This window comes from Plectropomus leopardus, chromosome 14 (assembly GCF_026936395.1).
Source record: "Plectropomus leopardus strain MGB_pleo_1.0 chromosome 14, ASM2693639v1, whole genome shotgun sequence".
NCBI classification, from domain to species: Eukaryota; Metazoa; Chordata; class Actinopteri; order Perciformes; family Serranidae; genus Plectropomus; species Plectropomus leopardus.
Genome location: NC_142189.1, coordinates 18442724 through 18467857, shown reverse-complemented (window position 1 = coordinate 18467857; position 25134 = coordinate 18442724). Strand labels below are relative to the sequence as shown.

Below are 25134 nucleotides of genomic sequence, written 5' to 3'. Positions count from 1 at the left end.
GTCATCAAGTAACGTTAGAGAGGCAGAGAACAGCAGAGCCGTCGCCGCTCCGCTCGTCTGTATCGTCGGGACTTGGAAAGTGGCCGGGCGGGGGAGACAGGCAGCCAACCTCGGGATCCAGTGGAGATGGAAATAAGTCGTTGTTTCCGAATATCTGCTTTATACCCTCCCGGAGCCGCGGTGTAACGTTCAGGACAACTTATCGCGCGCGCTGTGTTTTTTTTTTTTTTTTTTTTTAAACATTTTGGAACCCACCAGCGCGAGCTAGCTTAGCAGCCTACCGCCGATACTGTGAGACACACAGGTACAGGAGAGGAGAGGAGGGGCTGGTGACAAAGGAAGGTGGCGAGGTAACGATGAACCGGTTCCGAAAGTGGCTCTACAAGCCCAAGGTAAGTTATCTTGCATCCACGCGCTGTGTCAGCTCTGCAGTCAGTCATTATTTTAAGCTTAGCTTTGGAGATAGCTAGCCGATCAGTGTGGCTCGCGAGACTGATCACTTCATACACTGCCACACATCTGCTAACGTTAGCCTGTGCTCCTGATGTTACACTGTGTTAACCAGCAGCAACCCCTTTGTTGTTGTTGTTGTTGTTGTTGATGATGATGATGATGATGCTTTTGTTTGCAAGCGCCAGACAGGGCTAACAGTATCACAGCCTGACAGTGTTCTCTGAATTACACTGATTGACTTACTGCTGCCTTCAGCTGGCATTGTCATTAATGACAGGCATTGTTAAATTGATTGTTTTTGGTGACATAGTCACCAATTCTTTACAGAAAACATATCAGCACAGCAGCAACAAGAACAGCAACAGTAATGATAAAGTAATATTAAAAATGGTACTACGGTTAATAATAATAATAATAATAATAATAATGTTATTTGAAAAAAACGAGATTAATTAAATGTAAAGTAGGTATTGAGAGAGAGGTATATGAAAAGCTGAGTATTTTAGGGCTGTAATTGATTTTTTTTACAAATCAGTTCATTTTGAAGTTATTTTCAAAATTAAGCGATTAATAATAAGGTGTGTCTATTAAGAAAAATGCCCATCATAATTTACCTAACCTCAAGGTGAGGTATTGACTTTGCTTTTTATCTTTTTTTCCTTTATTTGGTGACACAGTCACACAGTCATCTTTAGTTAGGTACTTATACAGAGTGAACCATTTTTTCTTTGTTTGTTTTTCTTCTTTCTTTCTTTTATATTGTGGAAGCAAAAAACAAACAGAACGTACGGTGTTTTGATGTAAGTGAATAAAAATAAAGGGTTGAATAAACATAGTGAAACAAAAGAAGGGCGTTTTGGGGGAAATATACTTTTTCCACTTCTTCTAAATGACCTCAAATTTAGTTTCCTGAAGCCTAAATGAAAAGGTAATTCTTTCTATTCCAAAGGTTTCATAGATACATACCAGTCCTCTCTGTATGGGGCATCTGGCTGAAGCCATCTCCTTGTAATTGCTTTTCAAGCAGCTAAACTCAGTATTTCAAATATGTTTTTTGTTGATTTATATTTAAAGACCAAAAAGGGGCTCATCCCATTTAAATAAAATTATTAGCCCAAATATATTTAATTTACTATCACAAAAGACAGGAAAACCTCATGACTGAGAAACTGCAAGCAGGTCAAATGTTTGGCGTTTAAGCTTTTTAAAGACAAATTGATTATCAAAATTGTTATGTTTTTTTCTAATTGTTTAATTTAATGTCTGCTTGTATCAGCCGTGTTGCCTTTGAATGGGTTTGCTGTGTTTGTTGATTGCAGACAACACCCCAAACTGGATAAATAGATCAAATGCTGCTCAGGTCCAGGACACACCATTTGTAGGCAAAATCATCACCTTTGGGGTGAGCTAGTAATAGATGTGCTGCGATTCTTTAAATCAAGCTCAGAGTGTGGAAACATGCCTGACACAGCAGAGGAATTATTGAAGGCTTGATTGCCTTGTTAAATGAACAGTTTAATATATACCAGCTGCAGCACTTTTTTAGTTTGAGTGGATGTGAATATTTCTCCAGGGAAGGAATTCTTGTAACTTTCAGGATTTAGGAGGAGAAATTGTAAAGCAGGCTACTTAATGCGACGACTTGCATACCTACAAAGATGCATAAATCTAAAGAAAGTTGCCATTAAGCAGTGTATGATTTTTTTATTGCTGTATCATCATAAGCATTTTCTCTTTCCTCAAGAATTTCTCTTGAATCATAAACAGTCAGATTTCTTGCTCAAGCTGGATTGAGAATACCTTGTCGGCTTCTGTTGAATGATGACTGTGCTATGGATGCTGTAATATCTTTGAGTTTACAGCTAAAATGCACTCATCATCTCCTTGCCCAAATTACTCATATGCTTTACGAAAAGTTGTCTATTTACTGGGAAGACTGAGCAAATATTCTGCTGAAAAGCACTTTAGGAAGTGATAAACATCACTTGTACTACACAGTATTCTAATGCAGCCTCTGGAGGATGGGTACAAAAGGTTACTGTTATTAGCTGCAGAGCTTTTATATAAACACATTATGGAATTTTAGAAAAATATTGAATTTCTCAAACTTTTTTATGCTAAAAACCTTTATTTTTGTTAAAAAAGATGAGGGTGTTAAGTTTTCTTCTCTAGTCCACACACCAGAGAAAGTTGTTAAGCTTGTAAAACATTAAGTGTTTTTATTAATTAATCCTTTTATATTGGCACAAGAGCTGCACATAAACAGTTAGTCTTGCATCATAACAGCTGTAGGATAAGAGTCCCGGAGGCAGATTTTTTCTATTGATAGAAACAGGGGAAAATATACTACAGACAGCCTCTTTAACAAGTTGATGACTGTGGTGCAGTGTTGTGTTTCTTGGCAATCAGTGTTGTGTAATCTGGCAAATTAAAAAGTTGTTTTAAAGGAGCAGTGTGTAAGATTTAGGGGGATTTAGTGACATCTCATGGCGAGGATTGCAAATTGTAACCATTTGAAACCTTTCCAGGATATAATTCTGTTAGTGTTCATTTTTCAGTTTTTTATCTGGAGACAAATTATTCACAGTGGTCTTTATCTCTCCAAAACAAACGGACCAGGGTAAAAAACACTGAATAAGCAGTTTCAGGATACTTATCAGTGTTTCTCTGAGGCTGTACAGGTAGACAGCAGCTACTAAGATGAGCTCACCTTTTTTCTCTGATAACTTAAAATCCAGATGTTCAGGATTTGTTTTTTACCAGGAGCTGAATTATCCACAGGGGTCTACTCCTTTAAAAACATAAATGGACCTGGGGATTGAAACCTGTAAAAACACTGAAAAAATCCATCTCACATTTTAGAAATCTGTGTTTTCCCGACACTGCTCTTTGTGAAGGGCTACTTACTACGGAGGCATATGCGAAAACGCGGATTGCCCTGTTGAGAGCCGCTGTTCAGCTTATCTGTTACGGGCTACTGTAGAAACCTGGTGGTTCAACATAGCGGACTCTGGATGAGGACCAGCAGGAGACACATTCTCTTTCTCTCCAAAACAAACAGACCAGATGATAAAAAATGGTAAAAACAGAATAAAGCTGTTTCCCATTACAAACCAGTCTTTCTCCGAGGCTTTTTTTCCCAACGTAGATATAAACTACGGGTCAACAGACTGTAAGCCTGGATGATTATTTGAGCTGATATTTGGCATTTGCCGATTATCTGTATCAGCATTTTTTCTTTAATGGTTGTCCAAAAAATTAATTAATTAAAAATTGCAAAGAATGTGTCAGCATGGGAGGAACTTCATTTTTAATTTAAATTTTCACTTGAGTTCAGTTTCATTTTTGATTTATATGCTTGCTAAAGAAATTTAAACTAAGTTTTATGTTGGTGTTATATTCCAAATTCTAAATATTGAAAGAAGATCTTCAATTTTGTTGTAAATGCATATCAGTTCCAAATAATGGTTATTGGTCTCATTAAGTACTAATAATGAAAAACCAATATCTGTCGACCCCTAATATAAACGGATCATTCTAAGGTTGCGAAAACAAAATGATTTTTATTTTTAGGTGATTATACACGAAAATAAAATAATTGTTATATTATATTCCATCTCTGCCAATATATCCCCTAAATCCTGCACACTGAATCGTTAAAAGGCTTGCCGACATTTTCTAATGGGCAGTGTGAACTGACAAGTCAGTCCCTCTGATAGTGGAAGACTGCGTCTCAGTGTCAAACTGTACCAGTAATTTTGAATTTTTGCAACAGTAATGTCAGACAGGGATAAAATGAAATCCCTGTGATTATATATTATCCACCTGCCCTTTCCCACATACACACACCTGCGTCACTCCTCTATTCTCTGTTTAACCATGTTTGCTGTCACAGCATTTCGGCAGTCTATTGTTGGGGTTAGCCCTAAGTGTTGGGGTTCACCAGAGTATTGTCACATCATACTGATCTAAAGTGCTGGGCTATTACATCAGTGGCTTTTTTGCCAAATCACAGCCATGGTAGGAATTAACAGAATTACACATAAGTCTGTTGGTTTTAAATGATCAGTTCTGCCTCAAAGGAGTGAGGAGAAAGGCGCTAAAAGCCTCTGTAATTATGCCAATAAGTATGAAACGACAACAGTAATGAAAGGAGGGTTCGGATCACTTCATGCTCCTGCTACTGAAGATCAGCTTTAGCTTTAGCAAGTTTCCTTTGCACACAGAGAAAATATTTCTGTGGTAATTAAAATCAGTGCCCAACCCACATTTTCTGGCATTTATAGTTGAACTCTGTGTAGCATTGTCATTTTGCATCAACAGTAAGCCGTTTATTATTGAACTATGTTCTCCTGGAAACGGAAAAGTGTTGAATCAGCATGTCCCCTTGACTGAAGCGGAGCTATTGATATTTCCAGAGCTGCTCTTTACCTCACCAGATAAGTCCCACTGAGGAGGACTTTCTCTTGCTCCTGCTACACAATCCCTGTGTGTTGGAGAGCGGTGTGCAGCTCTGTACGGGACATAATGTACCTGTCTATTTGGCCTGACTCTGTCATCAAAGTGCCAACTCCCGCAAAAGGATAAATGTGTAAGAATGGATTGTCCTGCTTCTCTGAAAGGCTATAATATTTAACTCAAAGTAAGGATATTTCCCACATTCCTTCTAGGCATTTGAACTGGTTTAGCTGGTTTTTGTGTGAGTAGTTAACCTTTATTTCCCCAAGTATCTACAAAGGAGATCTTATTACTTGCGCCAGGTGTTTTGTGACTGCTCATTAGTTGAACTTTGACTGTGCAGTAGGGATGCATGATAATATCATCATTGGTATCGGTAGATATTGGCTTCAAGATGGAATACAGGAATTGGCCAACATGTTGATTTCTGCCAATATCACAAACCTATTAAAAAAAACCATTATTATTGACAGTGAGCATGTACAAGACATCAACTGAAGCTGAAGTATTTTTCTTATTTTGCACAGTGAATGACTATTGCATACATGTTTTTTTAGTGTATTTAATATTAATTCATTGTGCAAAATAAGAAAAATACTTTAACTTAGGGTTGATGTTTTGTACATGTTTACTTTGTCAATTGAAAAAAAAAGTATTGTCATATTGTCAGAAATCAGTATGTTGGACCGATTCTGAAATTTAATTTTAAAGCCAGTGTCTGTCAATACCCATTGCAAACTGATATTATCCCTAGTATCAGTTATTGGCCAAATGAGTTGTTTTTATATCAACATATCAGATATCAGCAAAAAAATCCAATATCATGCATCTCTACTGTGCATTCTTCAGGGAAAAGTTTTAATGGTAAAGAGGCTCTGGAGAGGGTAAAATCAGCAGAGAAGCATTCATAAAAAACTGCTTCAGCACTCATCCCTGCAAACAAACACGAGACCTTGCTCAGGTTTCCAAGCAGCCAAAATGGCCATTGTTTCCTCACCTCTCATTCATCAGCGGCAAACTTGCAGAGTGACTGGTGGAGAGAGAGAGAGAGATGTCAGGAGACTAAAGCAGTGCACTGCCTCTGTAGCCTGTGTTCCTCTCTCAGTTGTTATTCTATCAGGCATTCAGGAGCTGACCTTCAGCTCCACACCACCTCATCTGTCAGTGTGACGGCGTCACAGCTCGCACCAAGCCGGGTGCACTCACCTCCATCTACAGGATGGTACTAATTTGCCTTTCACTCCCCCTCTCCCCACCGGACAGTTCGGTGCGTGGGTAGCTGATACTTTCTGTGCTTCTCCTTATCGAAATGTCAGACACATATTAGTGTGTAACAGTGGAGCCAGTTAGCCAGTATATGAACACGATAATGCCTGATTACTTTGACAAGGTGATCAAAAATCTGACAGGTTATTGATTCTTACAAAATTACTTTTAGAAAAATGTTATTATATACAATGGTTATGTTAATCGTCGATCATAGGAAAAGCTCTCAGTTTTTAAGTCGTTTTTCAGTGTTACTTCCTAATTACACCTTTTTATTTATTTGACAAATGCTTTTTGTGTCTTAGGTCATTTTATGTCAACAGTGTTATTTATTTAATCACTTATTGTAGCACAAATGTATAATCTCAAAAGCTAAATTTCAGCATCTTATCTCCTTGTATCATCAAAAATATTGATTAATCAAAACATATTGATTCTGAATATTTGAAGTTGAGTTTCAATACTCCATCTGCAGTATCTATAGAAAGGTACCAGCTGTGCTTCCTTGCTCTGTTTTTTACTGCTAATGTTTGTATGTATGTTACATTCTGCTGTTCTCTGATAACTAAGAAAAGAGAAGTCATTGTTGTCTGGTTATAGCCTTGTTATATTTATAATCTTTTAATGAAAGTTTTAAATTTAAACAATATAATGCAGACCAATACAATAAGACTATATTAACAGCCAGGGCTAATCATTATTTTTATTATCAATTTTCAGATATTATTTCAGATTATTTTCAGAATTCACGAAAGCCCAAGTCTGCATATTTAAATGTCTTATTTTCTTCGAGCAACAGTCCAAAACCCAAATGTATTCAATTTGCTATCCTGGAACAAACACACACACACACACACGCAAATCTAACAGAATTTACATTTGATAAGCTAGAACCAAATCATTTTTGGGTTTCTGTTAAAAAACAGCAACTTTAAAATGTATCTACCATTATAATTGGGTAAATCATTTCGGCTCTAAATTAAACTTCAACTTATATACATATATTCAGTGGTTTATGGTAAAACTTCATAAAAACAGTGTTGCAAAATCATTTGTTCACATGTTAATGAAACATGACAAGGCATGTAAGTATTTATCATGGTCATAAATTATTGTTAAGCCACCATAAAAGATGCTTTAGAGATGTCTGTCTGCACTGTCAGAAAGAAAACTCAACTGGTTGACAGCTGATGGTTTTGACAAAGCGACACATTTTTTTGTACTCATCATCCACTCAGGAGTCAGTTTTCCTTCTGTTGCCAGCTGTGTGGGCCCTACTTAAAATGCAGCAGTAGAATTTGATTTTGAAAGGAAATGTTCATCTATGAAGAGGTGGCTATGACACATGGTTAAGGCAGCAGTATTATCTCTGAAGGTCTAATTAAAAAACACCAAAAATCTGTATGGAGGTTGAAGCAGGGTCATGCAGCCATGGATGACTATTCATTTTTCCTATTTGTAATGTTTTAAACAACAACAACAACAACAATAACAACAACAACAACAACAACAACAACAACAATCAGCAGCAGTGCTAATGAAAACCCAAGACACATTTTCAAGCACATACTGTCATTAAGTTGACACCCCATGAGCTCAGTAGATAATAACTTTAATATAAATCTGAATTAAAGATTTTTGTTATCAACAAAAAACATAAATTCAGTTAAATAATAATGTGGTCTACCACCGAGTGCTGAAACAATTAGCAGACTGACAGAAAACTAACTGGCAACATTTTTTCCTAATCTGTGTTGATCATTTCAGTTGGTTAATCAACCGAAAATGCACAAGCTTCTTAGATGTGAGCATTTGCTGCTTTCCTTTTGTTCATTTTAATTTGTATATCTTTTTGTTTTCAACTCTTTGTCAGACAGAAATAACAAACTGAAAGTCATTAACTCGAGCACTAGGACATTTTGGGGGACATTTTTCAGAATTTTCTCCCATATTATTGACTGAATGATTGATCTAGAAAATAATCCGCAGCCCCACTCTTCTTTAAGTTAACACCCATTCATTTATTTTTTATATTTAATATATTTTGAATAAATACAAATGTAGGTGCTTTTTCCAAATTAATGGATAACTAAAATATAAAATAGTCAAGAAATGCCATCCATATATATTTCCATCAGAGAACTACTTTTCTCTCGTGGACATATTTTGTCACAGTTCTGAACAACCAGTGAATTATGGCTGTATATTTCCTCCATAATGATTCCTTCACTTTTACAGAGTTTAACAGGCCTGTCAGGACTCCAGACTATTTTTTACAATTTGGTTGCAGTGGTGCACCTAATTTTTCATTAAGCTGCATTTAAAATTGTTCTCTTTGCCTTATGGGGCTGCAATAATACTACAATTGTCTGTCAGTTCCCGTACACATTGTTAATTTCTTAACTCATTATAAAACCATTGTAAACGCAAGGGCTGTACACCAGACTTAAATTTGTTCAGAGTTAATCTGATTTGGCTGTTCAATATAAATATCTATTTGACTGTTCCTTCTTTTTTTCAGTATCGGCTTTGAGAGTTTGAATGAGGTTTGGGGCAGGATGAGATGACATCTTTTAGAGGACAGGGGAGACAGGTGGTGCAGCGGTTACTTCCACCGATGATGTCGGGTCTGGGCTGGTGTAACGGGCACCGTGCCATTTTCTTGACAAAAGAAAACAATCAATAGTTCTCTTCATTCTGAACTGCTGGTGTGTTTTAAGGTTGTAATGTCGCTCAAGGAGGAGTACAGGGTGGGTTAGGTCTTTGCATAATGTGGATGGGAAAAAAAATAATGCAGTGCATATGCAGAAATGTACCTGCTAAATGTCAGGCACACTGATGCAACCAGTGAAAATGTTTAAACACACTTGACAGATTTTGGGTCACTTGCCCTTCCTGGCTGCGATAGGTTCTGCTGTTGTTAACATGATTTCCTTCACCTTCTTGTTTGCCCTTCATTCGTCATTTATCACTTCGTTGGTTTGTTGTGAATATTTGTGAACATGCAGGCGGGAGGACTGAGAGCAGGTGAAGCCATTAGGGGTTTGTCTTTACAAAGTTGATTCTGCACTGTTGGCACGGAGTCGAAAGAAGAGGGAACGGCAAACTGCTGAGCAGTAGCCAGCGTGTCCTCATATTTAGCCTTAATTCTGGAGTTCTTTGTGGACGTCCCATTCTGCTTACCCACCAGCCATGCGGTAATTGATTTGGTGTCAGCTGCCGGGATTTAGAGAGCTGACCCTAGTGCAGATTGAGACAGGCGAGGCGATTGAAGGTCTTTTTAAATTCATTGCAGGATTGGGGAATCAGGGCCCACTGTCCGAGGTGTGGGGAAGCGATGATTGAAAGAAAATAGCTGCGGAAGAAGAGTGAGATTTAAGAGTACTACAGAGAATCAGATTGTCCTGGCATGGCCTGAGAGACTGCGCTCATTTGCTGCATCCGATTTCTTATTGGCAATAACTGGTTCCCTCTCTGATCAAAGGCTTTTTAAAGTCCTTTCTTCATTGTCACTGATGATAAACATAAAGCATGCTTTCAAGGTGCCCTTTGTCTATATTATGAATCTGATTGTTCTAGGAAGAGCCAGCAAATGAAATGCCACCCCTCCTGCTCTGGGCTCTGTCTTATCAGCAGGGGAGAATGGCAATGAAAGGAGGAGAGGAGGAGAACAGTAGGCCTGTATTTTTGGGATTAGATTTTGGCCTTGGAAACAGTTGGGAGTAGATAAAATGAGAGGATGTCTCTCTTTAGTAGCTCTAGTATTTCTTCTTGCTGGATTCTAGGGCTGGGATGATAAGAAATCCTGAAGAACTGACAAATTCAAATTCAAAGAGTTTTCAATATTTTAACTCCTATTTTAATAGAAAACAGCATGTGTAGAGTAGATGGAAAGAAAAATATGTACTACATCCTGTAGTTTTCATGTGTTGGCAGGGCTTGACAAAAGTCACTAACGAATCCCTGATGAACACTGTTTTAAATGTACCCTTTTTAATGAAAAGCTTATAACAATAGCAGTGTTCATACCCAAAACCCTCTGCAAAATAAAGCTTTGTTTTGGGTAAAAACCTATGTGTTCATTTAACCTTTACTGACCATAAAAAAACTTTTGAAATTAAAAATATATTTTTCAAGAATGTCCTGGCTAAGACAGACAGCAACATAAGTTATAGACAGACAACATAAACCAAAAAATGCAAATACTAAACGAGCAGTATAAAACACAAAAAGAACATAAAATTAATTTACTTTAGGGAATGACTCAAAAATAAGTTAATATATGCTATAAGTGATCCGTAGAAACAAGAAAAAATAACAGACCAGCTAAGATACACCCTGACATTGGCAAATAGATATAAAAAGATAACTGCTACATTTGTATTATTTATGATTTTGTTTTTCTAAATTGTTGCCAGTCAAAATGTTAGTTGTGCAGTTTTATGTGCAATCCCAGTTGCACAAGCGCAGTGACTTAAATTCTAATCTCTGCATACAGTAATCAAAGATTTGTGTTTACCGTTGTCGTCCACTGCTGTCATTGTGTGTAATGTGGGACAGTCGGAGCAATGCCAGCTCTCAGTCACTGTTTGTACCAATGAAAGGTATGCAGATAGAACAAGCCTGTCATTCACATCCTCGGCAGTGAAGCAGGGATGTGGGTCAAAATTGCATGAAGGAGTCATGCCAGGGCATAGGTGGATTTGTTTTAGTTTCATTCTTAAATGTTAGGCATGGTAGTATTTTTTGGTGTTGTTCTTCAAAGATAGGAGGCATCTACAGCAATTTCTCATATCTTCAGGACACTCCATGAAAATTGTCAAGTTGTTGATTTTGTGCATCTAAAAAATCTCCTTCCCCTCTGTAGCCACATTTTAACAGCCAGTTCTGGATTGTATAACCAGATTATTTCTTGCATAAGAACTTTCCGGTTGTTGCTGGGAAGAAGGGGGTTCCCACGTGTCACCACACTATCATCAGGGGCTCCTGGACACGACTTGTAGCCACCTAAATCCTCTTTGCCCCCATGTCACCTCGGCCTGTCATGCTAAATCATGTGCCAGGCACATGCACTGGTCATTGCTAAATCCAAAAGCGAGATTAGGGCAGCCCTCTGAGAGGAGGCAAGCACACAGATTATGCCATCAGTGCAGATGGGCAGACCACTCTGAACGTATTGAGTCTATGAAGGTAAATCTGTAGTTTGCTGCGGATCCAATTTTCAGCTGGTTAGTGCAGACATACTCCTCAGCAGTCTGTGATTAGTGCTGTTGATTTAATTGCACATTTATTCAAAAGAAAATCTGAAGTGGTCTTTAAATGTGAATGATTTTAAGACAGTCTGAGTTTATGCCTGAAAAGCCACCATCAATAGTTTTGTAGCTGCAAAAAACAACACAGAGGCGAGGAAAGAAACTCCTGATGCAAGCTGAACATGAAAGGAATGACTCAACACAAGTGAACATACCTCACTGTAACACTGCATTCTTAGAGAGGTTATACTTTTTATTCTGCCAAACTTAATATAAATAATGGCTGAGGAAGTTTCCTTGTTTGTTACCAAAGCGATTGGCTCACTCTTGCCAGGGCTTTTATGCTGAGTCTTGAATAATAAATGAGGTGATGAACTGTATCCGGCTGCTTTTTTGCCAGTCTGCCAACTGACTGGATGAAGCAGAGTGAACTGGTTTACCTTCCTACAATATTTGCCTCTGATCCTTGGATGGCAGCCAGAAGGCAGCAAATTGGGCCTGGAATAGAGTATGGAGGACAGAGGCAAGGTTTCTCATAAGTCCCTTAAGTGGGCTCAATGTGCACGCACCGATGCTATGGACGTTCATGAAGCATTAGCCTGACGGCCTCCATCATCTGCACAGTCTGAATAGAAATGAAGCCCCGGATTCAGCCGCTCAAGGAGAGAGCTGGCTGATGAAAATGTTGATGGTACAGCAGCAGGCAACTCTTAGTAACACGCTTCAATAAGAGTCACACTGTCAATGCCTGTTATTGATTTTATGTTAAACAAAAGGGACAGAAATTTTACTGAGTCACTGTGAAACGATGTGACTAAAGGGGGCTTAGTAGTAATTGTCACTCTGGGTGAAGTTATGGGAGCTTAATAGTCTGAAATGATGGGTTTTCTGACCACGATGGATAGAGTTTTTGAGTCATCTCAAAGAGAGGGCACCCAGGACAACTGACAGCAGGAGTATAACAGGAGAGCGGCACACCACAGGGGATAGCAGCCAGATCTGCTGATTCATTTCCTCACTTGCGCAAGGTAGAGCTGTCATTGGTGATGATGACACAACTCGCAAGTTCAGGAGTCCAATCCCCAGGTGGGCACACACTTATTTTTTTTAAACTATTGTAATACCCTTGAAGGAAGGTGTTGTTTTCCAGCTTTTTAATTTGACTGTTACTAGTCAGTTGTTGTTTTTTTGTCGATATGTATTTATTTTTCTCAGTCTGAAGGTTTATATATTTGCTTTTTATTTATTAGTTGCAGGTTACAGCAGGACTACATCTTTTTAAGCAATTACCCAAATGCCAATACTTAACTCCGTGCCAATCTGTTATGTAACCAGACAGTTTGCCTTTTTATTTTTTTATTTTTTGCTTTTTAGAGTCCAACGTCATCACTGACTCATAGTCAGTTTAACAAAGTAAATATTACCTTTCAAGGCTTTGAATTTGAATTTCAAACAAAGGATTAGGACCTGTATGGCCTCATTTCTTATAAACTGTTAGCCAGAGGTGTTAACTCAATTAAATTTGTTTAAATAGCATTATTGTCAAACTGTAGCAGCTGTTAGAAAGCTAGTTTAGCTCGTAAAAACTTTTGTAATTTGTAAATCAGTCATTCATTTAAAGTGCTGGTTAGTCGAAAGCAATCATCTAAAAGGCCAATGAATACATTACATTTTTTGTAAATCTAGGAATGACATGGTATCTATATATATTAGAGGTGTGGAGATACAAATCCCTATTGATGATGACAGTGATGTTAAAAAAAGTTTGATAACATGTTCATAATACCCCTATATTACTACTGTACAGATAATTCAGCGTCTCCTAAATTATTTAGTTTTTTTTTTTTCCATCTGCAAGCTCAATATCTGATATCAACGGAGTACGAGATAGTATCAGTTGTTGCCAGATCTTGTAAGAGTGTGTCGCTGAGACAGAGACAGGTCTTGAACAAACTTGATTTTCTCCTGTTTGGTCAGTCTGGAAATAATAATAATAATAATAATAATAATAATAATAATAATAATAATAAGCTTTTTTTGTATAGCACCTTTCATATATAAAATGCAGCTCAAAGTGTTTCACATGCAAGATTTCAAACCTAACAATTTTTGAGAAACATATATATATAATCTCATACAAACACATAAATACAATGTACATATACATACACTCACATATGTATATATGCACAAATAAAATAAGATAAAATAAAATGAAAATAGAATACAATAAAATCATTATACAACATGCCACTACTAGTCGCCTAAAAAGGCAGGGGAATGGCAAAGCCCACGAGACACAGATACAAAAAATGATTCTTAGCTGCGCCGTCTCATTTCTAAATTGTCTCTGGTAATAGTCACGCCTGGCAAATACAGGTGCAAATACATAGTAACAACTGAAATCTTCCTAATCTCCCTGTATGTGAGGTTGAACCTGTTTCAACCTGTTCTCATTTAATCTTTTCATACCTTTTTCTCTAATGTTTGATAAATGATTATTCCAAACTTATAGACTGAACAGCTCAAGTGTCCTCGTCTATCTGAGAGTAAATCGGCATGTCTTGAACATTGCCTGCCTTTGACTTTTCCCCCATGATGCAATGCTGCAGGAATGTTCCCTCTTGTGTGAGGAATGCAGCAGGAGGAGGCTATAGGATGGCGTCTGTCTCAAATGCTTCTTTTCTTCCTCCGCCAACGTCGGCCTATATGCTTCAGAAATCTTAAAATGAATGCCACCACTCTGTGGGCCGTGCTGTGCCTGCCGGTGCTAGAAAAAGGTCTTTCACTGTCTCCCACTCTTGTTTCCTGTTTGGTCATCATGACATTTATATCATAGACCCACTCATTGTTGTGTAAAGTCCAGTCTAATCTGACTCCTGACTGGTGATATTGTAGCCTTTCTCACTGTTAAGAGAATACATTTGCATGTTATGATAAATACCTCATTTTACAGTGAGTTTGTTTGTTTCCTTATTTAATTAAGATTTCCTATGTGCTCATTTCCCATTAGCCTACACATTCAAAGGAACCCACTTAAATGTATTTCTATTGTAGCAATGCCAGTGCGATGATGAATATGACTATTTCAATCTGCTGATTATTTTTTGTCTTACTGTAATGTGGTGGCTGCATATTCCCATTCTTCACAGATTATTTATATATCGAGCATGTGTGCGACCTTGTTAAGAAAGAACACTTGAGAAGAGTGTGAAACACTGACTATATTTGCCTGCTGTAATATAGACACGCTGCCTCTTTTAGTTTGGATTAAATGTCTTCTCTGCATCACTCTTCCAGTTTATTCAGTAAACTTATCATGACAGAGATGTCAAAATTCAAACACATAAACAAAATTTGCGTGATTGTTGCTGATGTTGCTTCATTAGACAAACTGGGTTTTATTTCGACAAGCATTTCTCCCTGCTGAAGTGTCGTGCAAAAAAATAAGCCCCAATATGCTCCAATCAGGCACGGCTGTTCTGTAACTCACCCTAATTCAGCTCTAATTTGCCTGTGGGCAAATGAAAACACAAGTCTAACACCAGTTATTTTAGAAAATTGCAACTGCGGTAACACCCAAAAAAACATGACATTCACAAAAAATAAAGGTTACCATTGTCAAAATATATCCCTTCCCACGTTAATTGTAATTTAGTGACATAGCTCAGTCCTCCAAATAACCTTTAAAATATAAAATATTTTTCCCTTCCTTTTCACAGTAATGATGCGACAAGTACCCCAGCTGTAGGTTACATCTCTGTGTTTTCTCCTTGCTGTTTGTTTCATTATTAATGAGAGAGAGTGAGGGAACAGCACCATGTATCATATTCAGAGAGAGGAGCGAGGGCCCACAGGGAGAGCATCACGCAACAGGAAGCACTGCAAACTTAAGGGAAAAGGTCCTGCGAGAGGTTTTCAGTAAATACCAGCATTCAGTTCGACTTCACGAAAAAAACATTGTCAGACAGTCGACGTGTGGCAGACAGAACGAGCCTGTATATGGGCGTTGCTCTCCCTTCTTCCAGTCTGCACAGTCATGCTGTCCTTTTTAAGCTCCTGTACCGTCACTGGGTCTGTGTGGTTTGTGATGATGCACGTCGGAATGCGGTCGCCATTTTCAAAACCATTAACCTTTCGATCAACGTGAGCCCTCCCTAGGATATGTGTGTGTGAGTGTATACAGTGTTTGATCAATTTGTGATTCAAAAATTGGAATCTTGATAGTTCTTATGTGTAAAATTTAATTACAATTATTTCATTTTGGGTAGGGCCTAGCAATACAAACGTTGGGTTTACATATTTATTTCTTCCACACCTTGTGTGTTGTACTGTACGTTCGCTTCACACTGCAGCACAGTGATTTGCTGTGTTGTGCTGCTCCCCCCGACACACTCTGAGGGGAGCATGGAGGGAGATAATGACATAAATCCTCTACCAGGGCCAGCCTCTCTAATTACACCCACTCTTCTGGGGAGCTTTCACACTATATTAACCTTTGTTAACTCCTCTTGTCAGGGTTAATGCCATTTTTTATCATTTACCCTCCTGTACTTGTTGAAAATGTGTTTATGTGTATGAATTTGTATAACCCATGCCTTGTGTGTGCTCATAAATCATCAGACTACCTTGGCAAATGGGAGAGCAATCTGTTGTTAAGATGGCCTATAGAATGCCCTACTTACCTGGTTTTATTTTTGTCCCTACAGACTGGAAGTATGTTGCTATTGCCTCGACATGACTGCTCCAAGTTTAATGCTTTTTTGCATGAGATTACGGTTTATATCCCTTTAAAGCATAGGGTGACTAAAAGAGTTCACTGTTGGGTTTAACAGAGTGGGTGAAACTATGCTAATACTCCACCTGTTAACACCAAAGTGCTGTAGTAACACGGCGGTGCTGTAACCAGGAAACTTGCTGAACATCATACGTAATTCATGTTTTTTCTTGCCCACAGTTAGAGAACTGCCAAGCATCAAGCTGGTTTTGTGGAGACTGCAGCTGTCCATGCCTGACACTGTATTTCAGTTATGAAGAGCTCTAAATAGTGTACACATTAATTCCCAATAGCACTACACATGGAAACTAGTTTGATAAATGAACACAGGTCCTTTTCCTAAATAATGAATAACTAGTGATGTCCTAATCAGATTAGACGGATCAGTATCAGGTCCACTCAGTGCATTTTTTTAATTGATCGGGATCAGTTATTTTGAGCACGCGCCCCACGCGATCCTTTGTTGCACGATTTGTGGCAAATATTCAGGTTTTCTTGTAGTGCTGCTACTTCAATAAGTAGAAACTGATTTTTTTCATGTTTACTTTAAGCTGCTATACCAGTTTAAGTGGACTTGAAATTTTCTTTGTTCATTTTTAGTAAACTAGTTTTACTACAACGTTGTAATAAGCACAATTGTGACCGAGTTTTATTTGTTGTTACTGGGAACGTCAAAGTTCAGCTATAGCACTACTCTGAGGTAGAACTGTTGTTGTGTTGATCGTTGATAGTGTTCTGTACTATTACAATTTGAAATTAAGTGGATTTGCAAGCATTTTCTAAAGACACATTTTATTTTGTTGAAAAAACAAATGATGAACTCAGTGGAATTGTGGTAAGAGCCACACAAAATATTTTTCAAATAATTTTAAAAACCTTAAGGCACTTTTTGATTGCTGGCACTGCAGTGCTAGTAAATTATAAGAATATACACTGGATTGACTTTAATAACTTTGAAGTACTTGAAGTGTGCATTGTGCAGCTGTGTTATCCAGGTAAATACAAGTATTGGATCAGGACCGGCAAATATCAATAGAATAATGATATTCCTCACTCTGTTTCTTACCGTATTTCTTTGATACTTGACATTAGTTACTAAATTCTGCAGCTAAAATCAACAATTGACGCACCTTATGAGATCAGCTAGTATGTTTTAGAAACTGTGGAGTTTATTCCCATCTGTTACAGTTTAGTAAGATTCTGTTTCTGTCAAAAAAAACATATCACGTGGTCTCCAGACTTCCAAGTTATCCTGGCTTAGCCTGCCCTCTGTTTAGAGTCAAATAGAAATCTTGTTTGCTTTGATATCAGTCATTTCCTCAGCTAATATTTTGTTTTGAGATGCAAGGTTGGCTCAGATCATTTCACAGCTGTTGGAGCGCTGATTCTGTATTTGTGTCCACAGCTTAGAGGCCAGTTAGTAAAGGGCACTAAACATTTTTGCACTGCAGTTCTTTGCTTTGATCAGAGTGAAGTTCTCTAAATCAAACATATTCAGAGGTATCTTAAATTTGATGGCTTTGCTTATGATGTTTGGTTATCAGTCCAGCAACTGTAGTTCTCTTAAGGCATTGACAGTGTGTCTGTGACTCACAGGATATGTTGACACACAAACAAAATAATCATTTTGCTTTGTTAAAAATACAAAATGCTCAAATTCTTATAGCCAGAATAGTAATAAAATAGTAATCACTTTTCTGACTCCAATTTCATGCTTCAACCTTTTAGAAAGACTACTAAAAGAAACCCAAAATGAGAGAATATATTGTCTAGCTGAGGCTATATGAATCTAAAAGAAGGATTAGGCTTTTAAAAAAATAAAGATAAAAAAAGAATAAGAAAAAAAGTCTCTGGTTATATTTTGTGTGAATATTTTCAGGTTTCTTTGCTCTTTAATGACAAACTGAATATGTTTTGGGTTTTGGACTGTTGGTTAGACAAAACTTGACATTTAAAGACATCACATTGAGGTTTTTTCACCATTTTCTGACATTTTGTCGACCAAACTACTAATCAAGAACATAATCAGGTTAATCAGTAATGAAATTAGTCTTAAGTTGCAGCCAGAGTGCAAAGTACAGTACCTTGTGGTATAAGATGTCATAAGAAATAACACAATAAATGAATGAGCATAGAACACAGACAAACTGTAAAGATGGTTCACTGTTGTTATTATCACACTGATTATAATTTCAAATTTCTTTGTTTGTTTTTTGAAAATTCTATGCATTCCTTCATCTTTATTGTTTCAAACACAGTTATACCAGTGTTTAAAATGACCTCCTTGTGTCTCTTTGTGTTTCTGTGCAGAGGACGGACCCTCAGCTCCTGGCCCAGTTCTACTACGCTGATGAAGAGCTGAATCAGGTGGCCACTGAGCTGGACAGCCTCGACGGCAGGAAGGACCCTCAGAGATGTACCCTGTTGGTCAATCAGTTTCGCTCTTGTCAGGTCAGCAGGCAGAAACCAACAAAGTCATCATCTGTCTGTGCCTTTAAATTCACTGTGGATGCATTTCAGTCTTTGTGAATTAGCGTTGTTATTTCTTTTTTTCTGTTTCTTTTTTTTGTCATGTATAATACATACAAATAGCTTGAGTTAGAGGATCATAATATTTAAAATCAGGTGCTCATATAGACATTGAAACAGGTTTTGCTTGCTGTAATCATTCCCCTTTTTCACACTGGCCGTTAAAGGGATGGTTCACTCCTAAAATAAAAAAAACATAGTTTTACTCCCTACCTCTCGTGCTCTTTATCAGTCTAGATTTTTTCGTTGTGAGTTGCTGAGCGTTGGAGATGTCAGGCATAGAGAAGACTGTCTTCTCTTGAATATAATGGAACAAGATGACACTCTTCTTGTGGTGCTCCAAGTTCAACTAACTAACTAACTAACTCACCAACCAACTAACTAATTAGGTCTGTGGATTGTCTTGACTAATCAGATCAGGATTTCCGAAAGGAGACAATACTGTTGAGTTTTTCAAATGTTTTTTTCTGCTTTGCAAGGGCGTGTCTAGAGAGTGGTCTGGGGTGGCCTCCCCTGAAATCTGATTGGCCACCCCAGGTGCCACCCCATCAGCCCGGTCAGTTTGAACTGTTTCTGGAGTAAACTGAATTTTCATTTATAGGTGCAATTAGGTCCTGAGAGGCAGTAATGTGCCAGATTAGTGTCTATCCGGACTAATTTTACATAGAACTAAACTGTTACAACTGTTAAAAAGTATGTTTACACAGGCTTATTTATTTTTATTTTTTGGCACGCTATTGTACTATTTACTTTTGGAGGAACAATTTTCCTTAATAAAGTATCGAAGCTTTATTATTTTAAACTAAATTATAAACAGGAATGTAAGACACTGCAATGTTAGAAGTTAAAGCAGGTATGGAGACAAAAATGGTAAATTAAACCAGACATCTGTACAGCCTATATCATCAACATTGCAACTTAAACCAAAACAATGCAGATTGATAAATAGCACTACAGGTGAGAGGAAGAATGTGCATTTCTAATTTTAGGTTGAACGGCCCCTTTAAGAGATCCCATCCTAATGTGCTGTAAATGGAAGTGACAGTGGAACAAAATCCACTGTCCTCAAAAATGTAGTCTAAACCTTATCTGAAGCTAATGTGAAGCTTCAGCGCTCAGAATTGGAAAAATCAAGTGAGTATCTTCCAAAGTTCCAGTCTTTTTAGTATCCATATTCACTCTCTGTTTTGCCACTTTTTAGTCTACAGTGGATGAACAGCAACAAATTACGAAAATTGTGCGCTAACAACAACAGCAAGAACATATCAGCTTAATTTGTCTAACTCGGATAAAGTTATGTTTTAGATAATCTTAGAAAATCATAACAGCAAGCAAAACCTGTTTAACTCTTCATAGAAGCACCTGCCTGTGAGCCAAGTTTTATTTTTACTTAGAATTATTTTCATTCTTGTAATGACCTGACTGGACCTTTGGGTTTGGCCTGGAAGCCAAAAATAGACAACACCTTTATCACCGCTTTCTGGATACAGGCGTGGTGATATGACTGTTGCCTCACTAAACATTGCTTGACTGGGTTCTTACATCAAGGGGTTCTGCTGATAAGATTAGATAAGTAGACTTTGTTTGGACTGGGCTGGGTGTCATGCGGTTTCTTAGTAAATGGTTGCAAGAGCGGCTTCTTTGGGAAAGAGGCGTTTTATAACTGTAACTCTGACTGAGGTAATTGTGTTTAGAACAAGAATCAGGTCAGAATGTTTTTTCTTTTCACTCAAGAAAAGTGCTGAATGAAACAGTATGAATGAGTTATGTGGTGATGCAGGTTCAGGTTGTGTTTGCTGGTTCGGGTCTTTATGTGGTCAGGGTTGAGAGGAGCTTAGAAGGTGATGCAGTTCATGAGTGATGGCTGCCATGCTGCATCACGCTGAGAGAGCTGGAGATGGAGGAGGGAGGTCGTCATCTGGCCCGTTGTGCCTTAGCCTCCCCCACCGCCACAGCACACAGGGGAGAACCACTTAATAAGGTCATCACTTGATCCCCGACTGTTCTCCCTCTTTCCCCTCCATCCATCCCTCTGCCAGTCTGTCACCTTGTTTTTCTTTGATGCGTCTTTGCAGGTTCTTCCTCTTTTCATTGTTCTGATGCTCTTTGTCCTCTTGTTTACTTTCCTCTTACTTATATTGTCAAAGGTTATTTTGTTAGCTTCCCGAAATGATCAAGCTGACACGTTTAAGCAGAAGCAATCGAATGAGTAGCTCTTCTTAGAACGTGCCTACACCAAGCGGAAACCTCCAGGCGGAAAAATGAAACCAACAAGGAGGTGCCAAAAACTGCAGTTCCTCTAACAGCAACTTGAGGCTGGCTCCAAGAGTGAGTCAGTTCCCATCGACCCTCATATTAAAGCTACAGTTGGTCATTTCAGTGAAAATCACTATATGTGTGCTGTGCTGAAACTGTAACTATATTCTGAAAAAAGCACGAGACAGATGATCTGGGAAAAAAATCATGTCTCTCCTCCTCTTCCTTCTGTATGGCATTCACTAAAATGTACTACAGTGCACCAAAAACAACCAGTCAGAGCCGAGGAGTCTCTAAAGCAGCTGTCAATCATGTCTGTCACTGCTTGTGAACTGCGGTCAAACTTTTAAACTAGGCAGCGCTGATCAAAGATGCTGTCAGAAACATATTTTAGTGCATTGTTTAAGTATGATTTCATTCTCACAGATTATTTGTAATGTGTTATTACAGAGCACTAAACATACATATATTTTTTTAGATACAATTGACCAATTATGTTCCCCATATTGCAAGATAGTCAGATTTAGAAAATTATAAAAATCTAGGGAAAATATCTAGGAAAAAAAAACTACACTATCCAGGATAATTGAAATGCTCCCTTGTGTTTCAGCTCATAAACGCTGTCTTTACGCCCAGCTGTTTTCTAGCAAGTGTCAGATTGGTAGTGCTCATGTGCGACTCTCAACAGAGATGAGAAGGAAGCGAGATGGCTCTCTCCTAGCTACTTCCATCTGAAAAATATGATGTGTTTAATTATGTTTTATCACTATCTCTATTTGATCCAACAGGGCAAGAGAGTTGCTACATGTAGTAGCTCAAAATGGCATTTTACTTGCCTTCACTCATTGGGCAGTCCTTGTTGTTTAGCCTGTTGAGGCTGTAAAACAGGGGTCCACAAACCAGCGGGTGACATGAGGTGGCTGCGTCCAGGGTTCCCGTAGATCCTTAAAAAGTCTACAAAGGCAATGAATTCATTAATCTAAAAATATGGCCTTAAGTGGTATTAAAATGTCTTAAATCAATCTTTCAAAAGTCTTAAAAATGCTCAGTCATGGTAAGTATAATTTTATTAATCATTTTTGATCTCAAAATAATTAGTAATATACGTATTAAAATGATTTGGCGAATGCCTCTTGCATTAAAGTTACTCAGATGAGGACAGAGGAAACAACACTCATATTTATTTACCACAACCAATCGAATGACAAGTGAACAAGCTTTTTCCAAAGCAAACCAAATGTTTACTGCTATCATTTAAAAAAGTAAATTATTTTCCTTTTGCTCCACTCAAGAAAGTTTTTGAAACAGCATTTTAAGAAGATCATCATCAACTTTTTTAACTTGTCTAAAGAAGTAATGTTTTATGTAACAGTAAATATTTACCCTAAGCCCTTAGTGATAGATTTAGCTCATATTTTGCAGGATTTTGTAAAATTGCTCTGAAATTTCATTCCAAGTGTCTTTACCCTGACTGCGTCCATTATTTTTATACAGCCTATGGTTCGTACCTTAAATTAGTCTCTGATTCTGTCACACTACAAGTTGCAGTCAAAATGTTTAACGGCGAACTGTCAGTACGTTAGGAGAGGGGTCTTTTCAGTGCTGTGCTTCCTCAAGGGTTTCAGAGAATGAACTAAGCAGCATGATACCCCACAGCCCCGGGGCCCCAAGAATAGAAGGCAAGTGCACTCAAGCCAAAATTTTGCACTTGAACCTGCCACTGCTGCTATCAGCTCTTATTCATGGGCCTCTGTGGGGGTTGCTGGCATGCTGCTCATATTATGTTGGCACGGCTGTTCTTACAGTGCGACCTGCTGGAACAGGCGAGCGACTGTGTGTGTGTGTTTGAGATGGACAAAGATTGAGTTAGACGGCATATACCAGAGACGGAGGAGAGAGAATAGGTCAGAGATAGTGAAAACTGAGAGGGATGCTATAAAAAAAGGATAGAAGATGGTCTTTTGTCAGACGCAGGTATCATGCCAGAGTCACAACCTCTGGATTATTTGAACCAACAGCAGTGAAGGTTATCATCGGCGTCCCCTGCAGGGAGACGCTCACAGACAGTGGGGTGGTACTCAGGCCTGGCCAAGACACACACACACAGCCATAAAGGAATCAGTGGTTAAGCTCTTCTTCTCAAAGCTTTTTAATCTTTCTCCTCGGGGCCAGCAGAGAAAGACGCAGTGCTGTGCCTGACAAGATTACAGTGCACAGTGCAGCTGCGGTTGAGTGAAAGGCTCATTGTAAGTCATTGTTATGGCTGTTGTACATGCCAGCGGCACATAAGCTCTTGATTAGCTCTTGCTGTGTGTGACACTGCATTTTCACTGCTGGAATTATGGGCTTTAGTCTCGTGTTTTTATTGAGGGAGAATGTAACTGCAAGGGCCATAATGGTCTCATGTACTTGTCAAATAGTTTTCATTCACTTCCTAATCAATGGTCTTTAAATGCTGCACTACAATGGCCCTCTGAAAGAGCTGAAATCTGGATTATTAACCAACATTAGTCACTCAAAGTAAACACTGAGAAAATTGTTTTTTGGGAGCAGATTTTCACTTACTCTTGTTTGCTTCTCCAACTAGTTTGTTCAATGATGTTTTCTGTCACTCTTGTGCTCATCTGCAGGACAATGTGTTGAACATTATCAATCAGATCATGGATGAATGTATTCCCACCGACCGGGCCAACAGAGACTTCTGTGTCAAGTTCCCCGAGGAGATTCGCCATGACAACTTGGCAGGGCAGCTGTGGTTTGGAGCTGAGGTAGTGTATTCCCTGCAGCATCAGTCCAGGAGAAAACAACCATGCACAAGTCATACACACATGCATAAAATTATTGTATTTACACATTTCTACAAATAGTCAAGTGTGCCATTGTTAACAAAATGATTGATGTCTGTGTTCCTTTGCAGTGTTTGGCCGCTGGCTCCATCATCATGAACAGGGAGATAGAGAGTATAGCGATGAGGCCCCTTGCTAAGGACCTTACTCGCAGCCTGGAGGAGGTACGTAACATCACCAGAGACCAGGCCCTGAGAGACCTCAACTTGTACACGGACCGCATGAAGGACGCATTGCGACATTTCGACAGCCTTTTTGCTGAGTTTGAGCTCAGGTAAATGAGGGGCCAGACACTATTGGTAATGGTAGCAATAATATTAACCCACATTTATCATCCTCTCAAGGATTCTTGGGGACAAGGTTGCCAAAAACAGTAAACAAAGTTGTAAATGTCATTAAATTCCTCTTTCTTTTTCTTCCATTGCCAGCTATGTGTCAGCCATGGTGCCTGTCAAGTCTCCCAAAGAATACTATGTACAGCAGGACGTGATTGTGCTCTTCTGTGAGACTGTGGAGAGGTGAGTTTACCAAGGAACACCTTGAATAATTACACCCTATAAAGTATTACTGTCCACATTAAGCCTGGTATAGCTGGAACTGGATTTTTTTAATTTACAAGGGGCGCTGTCAATGATAGTAGTTGAAAATGCCAGTGGTTGCAATTGAATAGACGTACAACCAAACAGAGCAACGAAATGAGACGTGGTGCTGAGTGACAGTCAAATGTAAACAGACAACAGCGTGCAGAGATGAGCTGTGATGTAGATTAAACATGTCTGTGAGTGTTGCTTTTTATGAAATCCAATGAAAAGCATGCAGCGCAAAACGTCACCTCTTTGGTAATTTATGTAATATTCATGGGGGCACAATGTAGTGTGCAGACTTTGTTTTTCTTCTTTTTTTTTCCTGTCTTCTTACCACTTAGGTGCTGCTTTTCATGCCATCAGAATGTGAAAATACCACTTTAGCAGAAAGATCCACATCAGCTGCAGCCATCTTTTTTTTTTCTTTCAAAAAATGCTTAAGGGTTCTGCTCATTCTTGTCATAGTGTCCTCTAAGTGATGATGCATCAATTAAAAATGACGTCATTTATTTTGCGATAAACACAAGTTGTCATTAACAGTAGTGATTTGGCTGACTGAGCCAGGACTGTAAAAAAGTGTGAAAAGGCATGAAGTCATTAATTTGAAAATAAGGCCTTAATTGGTATTATGAAAAAAAATAGTAGGATTTTTATTACTCTTTTTTTATGACTTTGCGTTGTGAAATCTCAAAATAATTGGTAACTTGAAAAAG

The 25134-nt window shown here is 38.3% G+C and overlaps 1 protein-coding gene across 3 annotated transcripts in view; it reads left to right on the top strand.

The window, feature by feature from the left end:
* zfyve28 (zinc finger, FYVE domain containing 28) overlaps nucleotides 1-25134 on the top strand; it is a 33346-nt gene continuing 8212 nt past the window's right edge. For 2 of the 3 annotated variants that reach the window (XM_042501101.2, XM_042501100.2), the window contains exons 1-5: nucleotides 2-392; nucleotides 18517-18657; nucleotides 23622-23759; nucleotides 23909-24111; nucleotides 24266-24355. In XM_042501101.2, coding sequence (XP_042357035.2) covers nucleotides 357-392; nucleotides 18517-18657; nucleotides 23622-23759; nucleotides 23909-24111; nucleotides 24266-24355 — 608 coding nt within the window. In that variant the 5' untranslated portion in view covers nucleotides 2-356. Of the gene's footprint in view, nucleotides 393-18516; nucleotides 18658-23621; nucleotides 23760-23908; nucleotides 24112-24265; nucleotides 24356-25134 lie in introns of all 3 variants that reach the window. The other variant, XM_088087135.1, reaches the window with a different exon arrangement.